This window comes from Lineus longissimus, chromosome 9 (genome assembly GCF_910592395.1).
Source record: "Lineus longissimus chromosome 9, tnLinLong1.2, whole genome shotgun sequence".
Taxonomy (NCBI): Eukaryota; Metazoa; Nemertea; class Pilidiophora; order Heteronemertea; family Lineidae; genus Lineus; species Lineus longissimus.
Genome location: NC_088316.1, coordinates 14,043,988 through 14,061,039, shown reverse-complemented (window position 1 = coordinate 14,061,039; position 17,052 = coordinate 14,043,988). Strand labels below are relative to the sequence as shown.

The 17,052-nt window shown below is 41.5% G+C and overlaps 2 protein-coding genes across 2 annotated transcripts; both read right to left on the bottom strand.

The window, feature by feature from the left end:
* Positions 1-691: 691 nt before the first annotated feature.
* LOC135493821 (uncharacterized) lies at positions 692-4,191 on the bottom strand. The gene is made up of 6 exons (XM_064781405.1): positions 4,071-4,191; positions 3,324-3,529; positions 2,462-2,964; positions 1,874-2,116; positions 1,335-1,571; positions 692-1,095 (listed from the first exon to the last, which is right to left on the bottom strand). The coding sequence occupies exons 2-6, from the start codon at positions 3,525-3,527 to the stop codon at positions 1,089-1,091; spliced, it is 1,194 nt and encodes a 397-aa protein (XP_064637475.1). The 5' UTR covers positions 3,528-3,529; positions 4,071-4,191; the 3' UTR covers positions 692-1,088.
* A 1,021-nt stretch (positions 4,192-5,212) lies between these two features.
* On the bottom strand, positions 5,213-16,887 carry LOC135493313 (N-alpha-acetyltransferase 15, NatA auxiliary subunit-like). The gene is made up of 20 exons (XM_064780562.1): positions 16,733-16,887; positions 16,017-16,101; positions 15,556-15,749; positions 15,307-15,375; positions 14,766-14,900; positions 14,359-14,506; positions 13,895-14,014; positions 13,608-13,703; positions 13,064-13,170; positions 12,622-12,691; positions 12,149-12,324; positions 11,629-11,781; positions 11,260-11,388; positions 10,655-10,804; positions 10,145-10,208; positions 9,664-9,851; positions 9,390-9,498; positions 8,947-9,189; positions 8,690-8,784; positions 5,213-8,430 (listed from the first exon to the last, which is right to left on the bottom strand). Exons 1-20 carry the CDS (start codon positions 16,787-16,789, stop codon positions 8,248-8,250), a joined length of 2,571 nt encoding a protein of 856 aa, XP_064636632.1. The 5' UTR covers positions 16,790-16,887; the 3' UTR covers positions 5,213-8,247.
* Between the last annotated feature and the right edge of the window lie 165 nt (positions 16,888-17,052).

Sequence of the window (17,052 nt, the reverse complement as noted above, 5' to 3'; positions counted from 1 at the left end):
ACGTTTTCGGGGCTTTGCGAAAACTCCCTAATAACGAATTTCTCGGCGCAAAGACAATAGGCAGATTTCGTCACCCCTACGAACGAGACAACGAAGGAGAAAGGTCTGTGGTATCGCGCCTTGCGCGGAATCATTAACGCAGCACTCGTCTCTCTTACGCTTGAGTAGCACGAGGAATAAGGCAACTCTGGTCAAAAACCGTGGCCGAAAACTTCGTTTTTCGTCGTTCGTAGCTCTCGTAAGGGTTGCGACGGAGTCCTGCTGATGTATGTTCAGGTAATTACTTGACACAGACTGAATGACGTCATTATTCTGTGATTTCCTGTCAATTAGCGTCCATGGTTTCCACCGGAGGTACGTCAATTAATCAATAAAGGGTCAGATCATCATCTTTTAAAGGAGAATGAATAGCAATTTACTGGTATGTTGATATTTGCTCGATAAAGACAATATTGATATTCAAATATTTAGTCGCATCCTGTAGCGGACACCAAGGGACTTGAGCTGTGTGTTGACGGAGTGTCCTGGGACAATTTCGGAGTCTAGGCGAGGGGGGCGTTATGACGTCAGGTAGGTTCAAAGAACAGATTCATATATGTACATTGACGTTGGCTGTGATCTTGAACAATAACCTAAATGGGGCTGGAGATAATGGGGGGGGGGGGGGGGGTAAACAAATCTAAATCGTGTGTATCACAAATATTATTTAATTTTAGAAACCAAAAGTAGACCATATTCTGTACTTGCTTAATCATCATCACAATAATGCTCTATACATGTACTATTATAAAGGATCACAGGCAAATTTCACAGTTTCTCGAACCAACCGACAGTCATCCTATCCATCGAGGTTTTTGCATCTTTCAATATACATGTATATCCGATATAAGGAGTATAATACTAAGAAGTTCAGGATGACCGTCAGTGAGTGGGTCACCAACCAGTGATATGCGTACGTTTCATTCGTGAGGTCGTACTGAGAAATGATTGGCAGTATTCCTTTATCATCGGGCAGTGACAGGCTATCAGTCTTGTGGTTCTCCAGTTTGACGGTAGGTGTCCGAGGGAACGGGTATCCATCAACACCATTATTTTCTGGAAAGGAATAGACGACATTTAGGTGGTGTGTAGTGATGACGACAGAAATCTTGTTGAAGACATGTCGCTGTGATAGGATTGGAGTACACCGCACGTAAGAGGGTACCTTGTCATGAAGACATTTCCGACTTCATGAACGTACGGGCGTTCAAAATCTGGAACACCTTCTATCATGAAAGCGGTGTTAAAAAAGAAACCAAAAAAATCAAAGCGAGACACTATCTAACTTCTCTTACCTGCCGAACAACCAATCCCAGAAGGACTGTCCCTCCTCCTTATTCTTTTCAATCTCCGTCTCATTTCCACTGGAGGCGCTCGCGCTGCTGGATGAGCCACCGCTGGAACACCCAGAGGAGGAACTCTCACCGACATTGGTTTGAGAACAGCGGTGAACCTTGCCGTCTGCCCCTACGGACACAGACGAACTGGAGGAGAAACTCCATCTCTTCTGTCTGGAGAGGCTTCTTTTACGCCTGTAATGTTGGATGGGACATTGAAATACAGGTACAAATAGTAAGAATGGTGGCGTCTGTGACTCGGTTAGAGGCTTAAAACAGAAAGTTGCCCGCTTATCATCCTCATCATGTCCGCAGCCATGTGGCCATTGGGGCAACCCTGCACTACTGACGAGCCCACTGTTATGTCCTCAGCAGGATGGATCAGGTAACTGGCCTTTCTTGCTGACGAGCGGCTCCCATTCATCCCAAATCGGTCATTTGAGGACAAAGTCACAACCAGAATGTCCGGATTTGAGGAACATCTTAACTCCTCTCACCTGCCGGTCAACCAATCCCAGAAGGACTGGCCCTTCTCCTCGTTCTTCTCAGGCTCCGTCTCCGTCTCATTCTCACTGGTAGCGCTCGCGCTGCTGAACGAGCCACCGCTGGCACACCCAGAGGAGGAACTCTCACCGGCATTGGTTTGAGAACAGCGGTGAACCTTGCCGTCTGCTCCTACGGACACGGACGAACTGGAGGAGAAACTCCATCTCTTCTGTCTGGAGAGGCTTCTTTTGCTCCTGTAATGATTGATGGGGCAGTAGTAAAATGCAGAAATTTAGAAGGGTGTTGTCTTTATACCTAACTGTTTTCAGCTGCGGATATCACAGCACTGCTAACGAGACACGAGGAACAGATCATACGCCGCATCCTCCAAGACTACAACCACTGGATGGGACAGTCGGGAAAAGAATGCATTCAATGTATGCCGCTTACAAAAACGTCACGATCCTGTCTTCACGACGGATTATTGTGGGATTGTGGATGTGCTTTCAGCTGGATATCCAGTCGAAAACTGACGACCTTTGTCAAGAGTAGTGACAAAATGCAAGGGAAATATTATTACATCTAAACAGGAAACATACCTTCCGAAAAGAGATTTGATGAACCCCCAAACACCCGTTTTCTGTTCCTCTTCATCATTATCCGGTGTGGTGTCCGTCGAATTCGAGCTGCTACTGGCCTGGCTTGACGCGTTGCCTGCAACACATTCTGTAGCAGCAGAGTCTCCATGGTCAGTCTTGAAACAGCGCTCGATACTTCCGTCCCGGTTGATGGAGATTGCAGAACTTGCAGACCAACTCCAACGCTTCTGTCGTCTGCCTTGATTGTCTGCACCTCCTGAACGCCTGGTGATCTGGGCGTACCAGGTTGGGTACCCCTCGCACAATTCGGCAACTGTCGGACCGGCCTCATTCTCCAAGTTCTTGATTTGGGCACCGTGTGGGAAAATAATGAAATCGAATTTTTCTGAGTTGTCGTCTTGTGTTTGGTATCGCAGGAGGAGACCACGTGAGTGCAAGATCGTCTGCACTAAGGGCGTGACGAAACACGCACCAACGGAAAGATCTTTGTAGATTGTCAAGTTCTGAAGAAACAAAGGTTACATCTTGAGTGCGATCTCTTACGTTTGCTATCAAATGATAACAATATTATACGCGTAGACCAGTGGATCCATGGAGTTGCAGGATGTGCTGGAACGGTGTCTCTTCGACAGCGACCATGGTGATTGTATTCGTTTTGTCTCCTCCTAAACTATATCCCAATCGGGACATCACCATGACAAACACACAGACCACTCTTTAACAGGACTGATGGGCAGATGGCAAGTTACTGAGGCACTTGTTAAACTTGAAACTAAACTTTCGCAAACGGATTTTAGGCAGTGTTCTCCCAATGCGTATCGCAAAGTCAAGACTAAAAGGAGAAGATTTTGTCACTACCTACCCTCTCTATATCATGAAGGATAACCGCTCTGTCCATGTTACCATGCTTCGGAATGTCCATCCTGACGAGCCCACCTCTCTCCCTCTGTCTTGTCATGGAATAGCGATTGCTGTCCCTCTCAAAGTTGACATGATGGACACGGTAGGCTTGAGACTGGGCGAAGACGGCAAAAAGCAGTCCAATCATGGACACAGAGTACTTCATGGCTGGAGAGGGAATAATGGAACACATTGAGTTGATAAAATTGTGTACATGTATGTGAAAGACCGAGGAGAATTCAACACCACCACTAAAGTAAGGATGAGGACAGCTGCATAACTATTCAAAATAACTATACTAACAGACAAGGACAATGGTAAAACAACATTATAGGACAAGGACAGTAGAGTAGGTACAATCATAATTTCGCGACGAATCAGTAACAACCAGTCCTCCTCAGCACTTGAGCATATTGCAAGTCGTCACTGTCCCACCATGTGACTTGATTCAGTGTAAAAGGATTTTCGTTCCCCTGGAATAATGTCCAGCGAGCAGATTAAACTACTGATATGTCTAACCCTAATGTCAATTGAATGATAAAGCGGGACAAAAATGACTGAGGACAGTGGTTCCTGTCACACCAACAGTCATGTTCACAGGAGCCATGTCAGAGACGAGATTGACGCTCAGACGAGAACGGTTGTGCGAGGCGATTGCAATGACTTGGGATATTAACTTTGGCAAGAACTGTAAATAACCAACACGTACCTTATTGTCTTCTTGTTCTGCTTGTGGAGAACGTCTCCTGCTCCAAGTCGCATAGTAAGAGCTGTTTACCAAATCACAGCCTGCTCAATCCTTTAATAAGCAGACGACACAGTTGTTCTTGATAATCAGACGACGTTTAATGACGACAGTATCAATCCTGGTTTGGTTCCAAGAAGTTGACCTGGTTTAGAAGTGTAAACAATGTGAAGTCAATGCCACGTGTCAAGACACTTTTTAGCAGCAAAGGTTGAGCAATGCAACTGCCTAAAAAGACTTAATGTGGGTCCAATGCCCCACAGCCTCAGTGCCTAGAATGGATCCGTATTTCTTATTCTGTAACAAGGGGTGAGGGTTTTAAGGGGCGACAACAGGGCTGAGAGCAACTACGCGAATACAGCTCAGCAAATTTACCCTTTGCCTGTGCCCCCCTCCCCCCGGCTGTGCCCACCATGTAAGAGGATCTTATATGTGGTCTTTGGGTAGGTTACAAAAAATGTGAAAAATAGTTCCCACCATGGTTGTGAATTACTGAGTAATCTATTATTGTCAGACAAGCAAGTTCAAGGTACGACACAGAAGTCAAGTGGATATCAGGTTTTCCCCAGTATATCAGGATTTCTAGGAACTACTTCCTCATTATCAATTGTGGCTATCAAAACAACTAAGCTGGGTTGATTTTTCATCAGAGGACAGTTAGTTCTCCACTTGATCTTAGGCTTTATTCACTATGATGTTATATGGCAATTAATGTTATAGTCACAACCGTCTTATTGGCAAGACATAGTAACAGCCATTGACATTGCAGTCGTAACCATAGAATGGTAAAGTCTAAGGCAAGACAGTCACAATCACTGTCACAACCATTATCAACAGTGCAGTCACAACCATCCAATGGCAAAGTGTCGTCACAACCATCTAATTATAACAGCCAGTTGTCACAGCTAATACTTCATTGCAGTCTCAACCACCTCGTTGTAAGGTGTTACACCTCTCAAAGCTGTCCTTTGTCGGGGTCTTTCGTGTCGTCATCCTCTCCAGGTAAGCACATATATGTTTTTAAAAAGCAAACTGATGCTTCACCAAAAGTGAGATTGCTGGGCAACAAGACAAGGAACAAAATAAACAGCAAATTTTAACTCGTATAAAAACCCTCATTTTAATTGTAATAATTACTAAACTACACTTCTCTTTTACATCCCCATACTTTACAATCTGTCGAAAAAATGAGTGGTGGTGTTTTACACTATTTTACCGTATATTGTAGAGTTCACCAAACTAGAATCTGATTGTGGCCTACCAGTGAAAATAATCAGCCCAGCCCTTTTGGGACGCAATAAGGGATAACCCTCATGAGCATATTATTATCATTAATTCATGATTCTCTGTTTTCATGAAATTCTAGACCAATATCATTCATTTGGCTGACAACTTAAACCCAAAACATTTTTCTTCAATCAGAAGGTTATTGAATTAGAAGAAAAAACACGGGTTTTCAAAAAACTTTGTCAAAACAAAATGACCCCAGACTTCTAAATGTACATGTACTAAGTTTCTTTCTTTTTACAATTCCTCTTTGACATCCCACTTGTCTGCCGGCTGCCTCTAGTCACCAACATGATTGATATGTACCTAGTACCTCTGGTAAGGAGTCTAGCGGGGATGATCCTTGGGAGAAAAGTCATGGTCCTCGCACAAAACCAGTGTTAAGACCACATAGGATAGAGAAGACAGTATGTCACGAAAAAGAAGAGCATTCAATGAAAATACAACTCTCAAAAGAACAACTTCATTTGAGGACTGATAATTTCTGAGCAAGCAATAATCCTACTGGTCTCCTCCTTAATTTCATATAAAACTTCCCTAATGTGTCCATGTCAGTGCTTGACATGCAACTACTATAATACTAATCAACTTTTTCGTGACATACTGTAGTTAACACTCTTGAATACAATTCAGCATCTTGACCAATCAAGGGCTATGGTCACTTCGCCTCACTCATTCCAGGATGGAGAGAGACCAAGAGGCGAATACGACCAGAGACCTTGATGATTCAAGATGATATTCTACACAATCTAGACCAAAAGTAGCACAGGATCATTGTCTCAAGTATGACCGCAGTTATTGGACAATGGTTCACATGGTTTAACTTAAAGGAACTGATGCCGAACTGGCAGTCCTTGTTTGTCTAATCAGCAAGACCGCTTGAGATTACTGAAGCTGCAAAACAAACCCAGAAAATCTGATTTTCATACCTTTGGTTTTCAGAGAAGGTTGACCCCATTGCCCCAAAAAGTGGCTTCCAAAACAGGGAGACCACTAGAAGTTTATTCATTTATTCCCAAATCAACTTAATTTCTAGGAATATGTGAATAGTTTGCCCTCATGGTATGCAATTTCATTTGGTTGGCGGTAATTTTTCAAAGCAGTATACAAAGGTGGGTAAAAAGGTCATGCAGAATGGGACTGCGAAGCTAAGTCAACTGGGAAATGACATTCTCACTTATCAGGTGTGGAAATGTACCTTCGTAGAGCAAGTCAGCAACGTGTACCCCAAGCTTAGGTTATACATTACCAGGCTCTTATACGCTGGGATCACTGATAACCCCCCTCCCAGCCAGAACCCAAATAGCACAATAATCACATCTCTCAAATGGATTTAGGATGCACAAACAACTTCTATGTACAAGTTTTTGGAATTGATCAATGAATACTGATGCAGTTTTCAAAAAAAACAATAGGTTCAAACCCAAATTTTCTACATGATGAGCATGATTTGATGCAACAGCACACATTCTTATGATAGATATTGGAACCCCACACACATGAAGTCCATAGTTAATTAAAGCATGTTAAATGACTGGAATAACTTAATGTAACAAATGCTCTACGGGCAAATAGGAGTAGTGATAGTGACTAACAATGACAGGCCTCTTGAAAGTATAGTTAAAGCTGCAGTGATGTAGTGACTTGAGAATCGTACTGGCGGTCATGAGTTCCCTAGTTCGATCCCCACTGTTGGTGTGCGACTCCAAGCAGGTCTCTTTGCCTGACATCACTTACTCCACTGGTGTGTAAATGCGTACCGGTCAGAAATGCTCAGGCTGTGGCACTGACTGAGTTGGACACAGACTTTCTGCAGGGCTCCAATTTAGAGCTACAAGGATACGCCTACTACATCAGTCATGATCAGGCAGTTTTACAACTCCTTACAGTAATAACATGCAGAAAACTGTGGCCCACAAATGAACTTTCAAACGGACATGTAATTTAATCCTTGGGGCACGCCCGAAGATTTACAGGCTGGCAATAGCAGCAGTTGATATGCTAACAGTTGAGATAAGTGACAAGGCTAACTTGTATGTGGACAGCAAGAACTAGGTGATGCAGTGTTTGCCTGGATTTGAACACATCAGACCTTCTGGCCTTTTATCGTACTCTTTGTGTTGACGCCAATATTTTTAAATTTTTTTCTTCAAAAATGTTTTTAAGAACGTGGCACTTTTTAAAACATGCTGGGCCAAAACAGTCGGGGAAGTCACTGTGATAAATACCACTCTTTCAGGACACATAAGTCAAGTTTAATTTGAGTTATCACGTTCAACATGTAATATTGCTTGCTTGTGACATAACATAAGAACCTGGCGATGGCCTCTAGTATATACAAAGAACTCATGGAGTATTCATGGAAACCAGAAGTCTCCATTAACGAAAACTGTGTCCATGAGAATCATACTGAAACCGGCAATCACTACAGTTAGCTCCAAGCATTGAGAGATGTTGCACATCTCCCTCAACATCTCGACATCTTGGAGCAAACAATGAGAATCAGTTAGTAATGTTCCATACAATGTTACTCAAAATTCAAACACATGATAGTGTCCAACGGTGAGCTAAATCTGCAAATGTTACTGGGTTTTATGCATCCTATTTACGGTCAATGGCAGAAACAGCAACGGTTGCTCCGAGGCACAGTCAGACATTATCAGAACAGTAATGACCAAGCAACTTGAACCTCTTTTTGACACAGATGAAATTCCCTAAACATGTGAATTTCCCATCGCTTGCCTTGAAAATGTCACTGGGGATTCTTAAGAGGTGAGCCCGTCGCACCATTCGGCGCAACAGAAACCCAAAGCATTAAATCAACTTAGCACATCTTGTTTTGTTTCTTTCTGAATTATGAGTCGGTTCCATTGACGTTAGGTACTGCATCAATGTTATTAGCCACCGGCAGCTCCCGGAAGGCGTTTGCATAGGGATAACGTTTATGACTTTCTGCTTTGAATGACTCCAGGACATCGTCGTCGATTTTACCGAGATCGTCTCCACTCTTCAGGGATTTCCAGATATCTTCACACAACTGAAAAAGAAGCGAGTTACGTTGAATATTCAGCACCAATTCATAACCGGAATTATAGCACCATATACCCGAGCCTTCAATACCATAAAGGCTCCGATTCCAAGAACCCACTTTGTTACTTCAAAAGTACTAGCGAAGATGTCTCATAATTCACATTCATCGCCTCTTCAGGGCAATCACGCAAGATTTTTTAGACAGACCTTCGAGGATACCTCTAGTCACACAAGAAAGCCAACTCCAAAACAGTCTCAAAACATACCTGGACAGTAATATCTTCCATATCCGTGAGATGGGTCGCTAAAGTTACAGACTTTTGATGCAGGGATGGGTCAAGGAGATACATCATCTTGGCACCTAAAAGACATACAAAGCAATGGCTTGAACAACTGGCACAACAGGCAGCAACAATGTTTTCAAAATCTTACTTCTGAGGGAAAATTTTGTTCTATTTTTTTGCAAAATCTTACTAACATCCGTATTGCTGAAGAACTTCACCAGGAAGGCAATGGTACTTACCAGCAAACGTGGCAGGCATGGATTTTGAAAACTCGGCCATATACTCCTGGTTGAGTGTCGTAGGACCTTTTGCACCATAGATCTGTTTCATTTCTTTATCTAGGACAGTCTTCAATACGTCGTTCATGTCTTTGGTTTCCTGCACCTTTTTCAAGAACCTGACTAAGCACGTGTGAAAGTGTGGATTGGTAGGGTCTATTGAAAAACCTCGTCTTATCGCTTGGAACATCAACATCAATTTTCCTGAAACACAAGAACAAGGAACATTAGTTATAGCCTTGATTGTTGCCTGTTTGCCTTATATGTACAAAATGCCCTCAAGAGGACAGCAAATGCTTCTTTTCTTCTCTTAGTTCTTTGAAGAATGTTGCCAACTCAAGTACGGTAGTTTCTCAAGAGTCAAAATCTATCAGAAATCTATAGTTATCAAATGAAAACTTTACCTTTTCTATAATAAATTTCAAATGCTAAACAATGCGTCTCTATCTTATCCGATGCATGCAACTGGAGTGGCTTCAAAAACTTAACAGCTTGATCTAATGGGTTGTCACACTGAAATGGATCAAAGAATTATGTTAGAAACTTTATAAACAAGAAGACTGGGAAGACCTCTGCTCCAGATGGATCCATCGGTTACAACTCAACTAAGTACAATAGGTCAATTGCAGCAGTGCTCACAAAAGCCAAGAAAGACTGAAGACTGAGGCCTCACTATACCTTTTCTAACTTTTCAGGGACTAATTCCTCCTCTTTGGGACCATCCAGCTCCAGGTCTTGTGGTTTGGGTTTATTTTGTTCTTTTTTGTCCGCTTCAGCCTTCTGACGCTCTTTCTCCATCGCAGCCTTTTTCTGCGCTCGTCGTTGTTTGTTTTTCAACTTTTTCAATTCACTTGGCGATAGGTTTTCTGAAAGGAAGAGAAGTTTTCAGATATAAACAACAAGTACAAGTCACATGAAAAGCACCCAGGTTCCCTGTATGTTTATCAATCTATATGGTTTTTCGAAGGATACCACATGATGCAGGACCAAACTCAGAGGATAACCTCCAGGTACATCAGTAAACTTTGTAAATCTTTCACTGCTTGAACTTCTTTACAAGCCAACCTTTACCAAACTATCTCCACAAACAGTAATAGACACACAGAAAGTTTTGTATCAGAGATGGCTAACGTGGTTTATATCATGACGAATAACATACCTGTGTCTAGTTGCTCAGCTTGTGTGCTTTCAGTCACAGGGTGATCATACAACTGTACATACATCTGAAATAAACAAAGCACTCGGTTATGTATATATCAAAATGTAAGAATGAAATTAGTTTGTTTCTGACTGCCTATCTTGGCACTCTCCTGCATCCTCCTCCCTACCATGAAACAAAATTCAAGAATATTATAACTAAGCAACTTTTTCTTCACCAAGACAGTTGTGCATCAGTAATATGTCTCATTCAGTTGTCCATAACCGTCTTTCTTGAGTACACAGACAGAGATGGTCAGAAGGATCTATTGGAAACACCATTTGCACACTTTATACATCGGAACGACTGAACTGCATCAACTTTTGATCTTCAACCTTGCATATTTCAGTTTCTTTTTATGATCTAATAAATGCATTCAGATTCTTACCAACAATGACAAGGAACAATTTTTGTGAGAAAATGACAAAAAATTTATATCTAGTCTTAAATTTGGACAAAAGACCAACTTACATCTATGGCTAATTTTGCTGTCTTGAAGTAGAACGGATGATATCGCAGCACATCTTCTAACCTGAGCAGACCAACGTATGCACGCAGCGTCATCTTTCTCATGCAGTACGTGTGGAAGTCAAACTGATCCTCAATGATTTCAGAGAAATGCTGAAATGGATACAAAGAGAAAACACATAACTTGTGGTGCCTCAATGCTCAAGTATGTCATGGTATTCATGGAGGCACCTAACAAACAGAGGAAGCATCAGCACCTGCTTTTCTAAAATCAATGCTTGGCCTTAAACTGTGGTGTGCACAACACATAAAATGATGGAAGTGAATGAATGTGCATCAGTAATACGTCTCATTCAGTTATCCATAACCGTCTTTCTTGAGTACTAGACAGAGATGGTCAGAAGGATCTATTGGAAACATCATTTGCACAAATACTTGACATATACATCAGGTTTTATGACAATGACACTGCCACCTCGTCACTATCTTGAGCAGTGTTGTCTATTATATTGTACCATACATGACTGAGTATTTGAGAAAATGTGGAATGTCCTTGTCCTCCACTCCAGATTAACAAGCTGAAATCTAACAGTCACCAAGATTCTTACCCTATCGATTTCATGGCACTTTTTCAGTGCCAACCCCCATTTTCCAGATCCCCGATATGCTCTAGCACATTCCGTCTGGAACCACATGCACTGCATCTCATTGAGGTTGTCCATGGCTGGCACCCCTTCCTGAAACCAACAAACAGAAAACATTAGGCTAACTGTTTATGAAGAGTAAGGCAGACGGCCAGCAATTATGAGAAGATATGGGACACAAAATTTCTCATTTCACAACTTGCACAATAAGAACCAGTCTATTGGAAACATGATTCGCACACAGATTATTAAAAGTCCCAAGTTAACTGATCAAGCAGTACAGAATAGCCCCTCCCCACTCAAGAGATTTACCTCCGACTGCAAGATACTTACCCGAGTAAACTTGGAGCACATTTCTTCGGCCTCCTTGGCCATGTTCGCTCTGAGCATGTACTTGGCACATTTAGAATTAATATACCTATCCGCCGTGTCTAATGACTGGGCTTCATCCAGACAAGTCACAGCCTCGTGGACATCATGGGCATGCTGCAAGAACAAGGGGAACATGTTTTAGGTACTACAAAGTGTCATGGAGGGATTTCGACCCCATAACCTCTGGCATTGGAGTCTGGTTCTCTCGGCACTACACCATACTACCGAGTGTTGTTGTGTAACTCAAATGAATTAAAAGAACACATTATCATCTGTGCATCAGTAATATGCCTCATTCAGTTGTCCATAACCGTCTTTCTTGAGTACTAGACAGAGATGGTCAGAAGGATCTATTGGAAACATCATCTGCACAAACACTGGTGTCCATCTCTAAAAATTAGCAACTTCACAAGGTACAGTTTTGGCCCAGGAACAGACACGACAAATTCAGGAATACAAACATTTTTCAAGTTCGACTTACCTTAAATATTTTCCCCCTGAACACGTGCAGCTCTATAAGAGTTGGCGTATGTTCGATCTGTGCATCTATCACATCTAAGGCCTTCTGCGTCTGACCTAACGCATCATAATGCTGAGCTAAGAGATAACACGTCCACAGTCGAGTGGATGGTGGTTCTTTATCCTCCACATCATCATCTGCAAATACATGTAGAAAATGAACGGTTTTATATCATTGTTTTTTACAAACCTGGGGCTTCCAAAAAGTTCTTTACAATGACTATCACTATTATATGCCTGGACTTCTTTGTATCAGGGAGATGCATGTACAGCACAACACTTAAACTCCAACCCAGGTGAACGCACCAACCAGACCAGGATTCAAACTCAAGGCCAGGCAGCGGCAATCAGGTAAACAGGCTAAAGGAACTGAGAGAACATCTAATTTTAAAGATTTTGAGTCAATCAAGCAAATTTATGCAATTGCTGACTTACCCAGAGACAGAGTCCCTCTGGTATCTAAATTTTCTATGTAGCTAAGAATTAATTCTTCTATAACTCTGACCTGAAATTCAAACAAAAGGTTTCATGATTTTCTCAATGTCTTTGAAACTTGTCCCGAACATTAAAACAATTTGGTAGCTGAGTGTTTTCTCGTGTTTACATGTGCCTGTGAATGTGATCAACACAGTTAAATCAATCTAATTTATAGTTAAAAGCAGTTTCCCTTCTTGTTGCTCTTGACGATAGCTTGGTCTGACCATTTTCAACAAAGTGCTAACTTGGCCATCTGTGCATACAGTGGATGTTTTGGTGTCATGATTTGACAGTTTGTGGTCAGGTTTCCAGTGCTGACAACAATTTGTACTTTTCGAGTGGCAAAAACTTTTTTTTCAGTCTGGGTTAATTTTTTTTAAACACAGTGTAGTATAATTACCTTCTCGGGGTCCTTGTATAAACCTCTAATATTCATAAACAATGGCGGAACTCCCTTTTGTAGACTAACTTTCATCAATTTATCAACTAATTTCCTAAAATTATCACCTGAAAGAAGATAGGTCACAAGATGTTACGGTTGTAAATATCTGTATGAAATAGCTGTGAAGGTTAGAATGGTATGCATCAGTAATATATCTCATTCAGTTGTCCATAACCGTCTTTCTTGAGTACACAGACAGAGATGGTCAGAAGGATCTATTGGAAACATCATCTGCACACTATTAACACATGGCCATGTAAAATGTAGCTATGCTAACAAAATCAACTCGGTCAAATCATGTGTTCAGTTCAATTATCACATCATTAAATAATCTGAATTTAGTTGGGGTAGCAATCATATCATGATCCTCTTTTTTTTAGATTTCCCATCATAATGAACTCATGATTCGGGAAAGAGGAATCCCTTTACAGAGTGAAGCTAGAGAATGACAAAATGACATTCCTTGTTCACAACATTTCTTTTTTACAATGAATCCACTTACCAGTAGAAAAGTTTAATGGTAGCCTCTTCGGAGCCATAGCTCGAGGAAACGTCTCTCCTGCCTCTTCATATATTTTCAATCGCACCTCTTCCGTGCCTGAAAAAAAATCGAACTCAAGATTAAGAAACTTTGTGATTTACCACCTTGTTTTTTTTTTAAATCTGCACTCACAGCGACATAGATAAATATTCTGACACTACCATCTGCAAAGGGCACCACGATTTCAGTCTTGTCACTAAGAGCCTAGAATTGCAATACAACCGTAAGGCTCACGAGGCATTACTTACTTGGCTTTTCATTCTCTTCTATCCCTTTGTAATACGCCCAGTTTTCGGGATTCCGTTGGTTCAATTCCCTATAAAGACTAGCAGCTTCCTCATGGCGTCCGAGGGCTTGAAGAATTTGAGCTGAAAATGACGATGACATGTGAATGTCACAATAATACAGTCACAACGATCGATCGAGTATGACTTTGTCACCAGCCTTTACTCTAATATGCACTATAGCTTAAATTTAGAAGTCCTGTAAAGACTCGCTCTTAGTCAGGAGTGATTTGAACAGGGAACATGCCAATACATCATCATGGCTGCATCACAAAGGATAACTCTTTTCACAAGCCAACATTTAACATGAATTAGTAAACTCCTCTCATTCAAAACCCAGAACTGCATCTTTTTTATAGACGCTGAATGACAAGAGGGATCTTTTGCAAATATTGAGTAATATTGAACCGTCGTTGGAACCAACATACCTTGAATTTCACTGACAGCCAGCTTATCAACAATATGCTCCTCAAACTCTCGAAGATGGTTGAGGGCTTCTTCCAGCGTACCTGCCTCCCGCAGCACCATGTTTTGGTACAGTAATAACTCACTATGCTCATAGTCGTTTGGCTTTACCTGAAAGTGAAGGAGGGGAATGAAATGGAGGGGAAGGAAATGTGGACAAGCATTACATGTTAAGATATTTAAGGTAAATAATTGTGCATCAGTAAAATTTCACATTCAGTAGTCCATAACCGTATTTCTTGAGTACTTGACAGAGATGGTCAGAAGGATCTATTGGAAACATCATTTGCACAGGATAACACCAGCCCAGTTGCACCACAGCAATACATGATTACCACAATGACTGGACAATAGAGCAATTTTTACATACCTGTTGAGTCTTCCGGTACTCCTCTAGCACTTTTATTGCCATATCATAATCCTTGAGTAAATGATAGGACATGGCATACCCAATCCATGATGCTCGCTGACCTGGGCGTAACACAAGCAACTGATACCGTGTGTCCTGAAAGGAAAGAAATGAAAGTGTCAACAGCGGCTTTTCACTGATCAGGATCCAGGGATGTCATGAAGACGCATGTCCAAATAGAAGGTTGTTCATTTCATTGACCTGGCCTGGCCATGCTGTATTTGATACTCAGCACAGACACACCACTTGACTGCACTGTTGTCCTTTGATCGAGATGTATTTATTTGATATTTCTTCTTCCTGGTAGCTATTCCAGGGCAAGCAAATGAAGACATAGAAGTGAGAAACACAAGTAGCCTGTGATAGATGTCTTGTCTGGTTGGCGATTTTGCCATGAATATCAATTAGGGCCGAACTGCACTGGCTCATCAAAATGCTGACAAGAACCAACACATATCATGAAGAGAGCCCATTAAGACATCACAAAGAGATAGGACCTTACCCTATAGCCTTCAAGATCTCGCATCTGAATCTGGAGGAGGGACAAGTCTCGCAGAATCTGCAAGTTGTCCTGAAAAGATGAAATAGAAATTTTGAGCAAACCAATTTCAGTCCTTGCAAAAACTTGGATACCAATTGCAAAGGCCAGTGAGAGCTCAAGCTGATTTTCTACACCTATAATTCAGAGGGAGGTGGGGTGGTACTTGACATTATTATTGTTGAGGTTCTAAAGAACTGATGTTCAACCCACCTTATCCCATTTGAGGGCATTTCTGTAGCACTTGATTGCTTCGTCATACTTTCTGTCAGACCTCTGTAGTAGACCATAAACATGCCAGCACACATGGCTACGGAGATCATTCCTTAAACCCTTCCTAACAAATTCATATGCTTCTTCTTTTCGGCCAAGACAGTTCAGGGTCAAGCCCTTCATGGCCAAGGTCTCTGCAAAACAAGAGGTTCATTATGGTTCTTGTCCTTGTTCTTGAATTTTAAGAGTGAAGGGAGAGACTAAAAGCTTACTGATTTTTTTAGTCTAGTCTTCTACTTTCAACTGGAATCACAATACCAGGACCTTACACGAAACCAGAGGTTAAGTGATTTTATACAGAAAGAATTCTGCAATGCATCTTTTCTATTTGGATGTTCATTTAATCCAGCAAGGAATACACTTAACAAATAATTAACATAACAGCAACTAGTACTACTTACCGCCATGTTCAGTGAATTTTGGGTTTGTGAGGATCTGCTTGGCAAACTTCAACCCATTTTTATACTGTTTGTGTTCATAACATTTCTGCAAAAGATTAACACCAATATGATTGGACATTTTTCAAAGAAGTATATTTGGGTGCCCACTAGTCATACGTTTACATGGTTGGAGCAAAGGGTCACATGACACAGTGAGTTATGGCATTGTACGAAGTTTACCAAGGGCAAGGCCTTCTAGTTTCTACATGTTCTGAATGTGGACATTTGTTTTGTTTGGGCCCTCGATCGTCTTTGTTGGAAAGGTCTATTAAATAACTACCCCATTTGTATTACGAGGTGGTGGATTGTCGGGTATGGACATTCTACCGCCCATTCTACCACTTTTCACGAGGGAAATGTGGTTGAAAGATCTAATCGATGACAATCCCGATATGAAAAATCATCAACATAGGCCCTAGTCATATCATTCTCATAAAAAAGGCCAAACATTGTGTGGACAATTCACAACATAATCAACGCAGACGTTGGTACTTAAATTCAAAAAGATCAGAAGAAGAAGCCATGTTTGGGCAGGACACATCTGATTTGCACTGTCATTTCTAGTGCTTTCAATACACACTGAAATGTACACAAAAATGTACACAAATGTAGTCGGGTTTTCGCCAGATGGGCCGGGTCGGATTAAAGGGGCGTTTTTGATTGAACTACGGCCTCACCAGAATCCTCTTGAAGAGGGTATTTTCCTTGGGCGGTAAAGGGCAATTAGTGGGCATCGCTAACCCTCCCAAGTATGTTGTAATGGTTTATTTAGGGGGGTAATTTTGATCGAAAATCACCAGAGCACCTCGTGGTGAAATTTCAATATGGCGGACACCCCGAATTCCATTCTCGTGCCGGCGATATTATGAACATTTTGTCTATAAATTGAAGATTTATATAGCATCGAAAGATCAGGTTATAAAATTAAGCCGCAAATTATGAGTCCATATGATTTCAAATTGTAATAAGACATTGACGGTAATTGCAATTACCCACA

Coding starts and splice junctions, on each gene's coding strand:
- LOC135493821 (XM_064781405.1), bottom strand. CDS start 3,527: ATGAAGTACTCTGTGTCCATGATTGGACTGCTTTTTGCCGTCTTCGCC. Junction 2,965..3,323: donor TCCTTCATGATATAGAGAGG/GTAGGTAGTGAC, acceptor TTGTTTCTTCAG/AACTTGACAATCTACAAAGA. Junction 1,572..1,873: donor TGGGATTGGTTGACCGGCAG/GTGAGAGGAGTT, acceptor CCAACATTACAG/GCGTAAAAGAAGCCTCTCCA.
- LOC135493313 (XM_064780562.1), bottom strand. CDS start 16,789: ATGCCCACTAATTGCCCTTTACCGCCCAAGGAAAATACCCTCTTCAAG. Junction 14,015..14,358: donor GGCTGTCAGTGAAATTCAAG/GTATGTTGGTTC, acceptor CGTCATTTTCAG/CTCAAATTCTTCAAGCCCTC. Junction 8,431..8,689: donor TGGAAGATATTACTGTCCAG/GTATGTTTTGAG, acceptor CTTCTTTTTCAG/TTGTGTGAAGATATCTGGAA.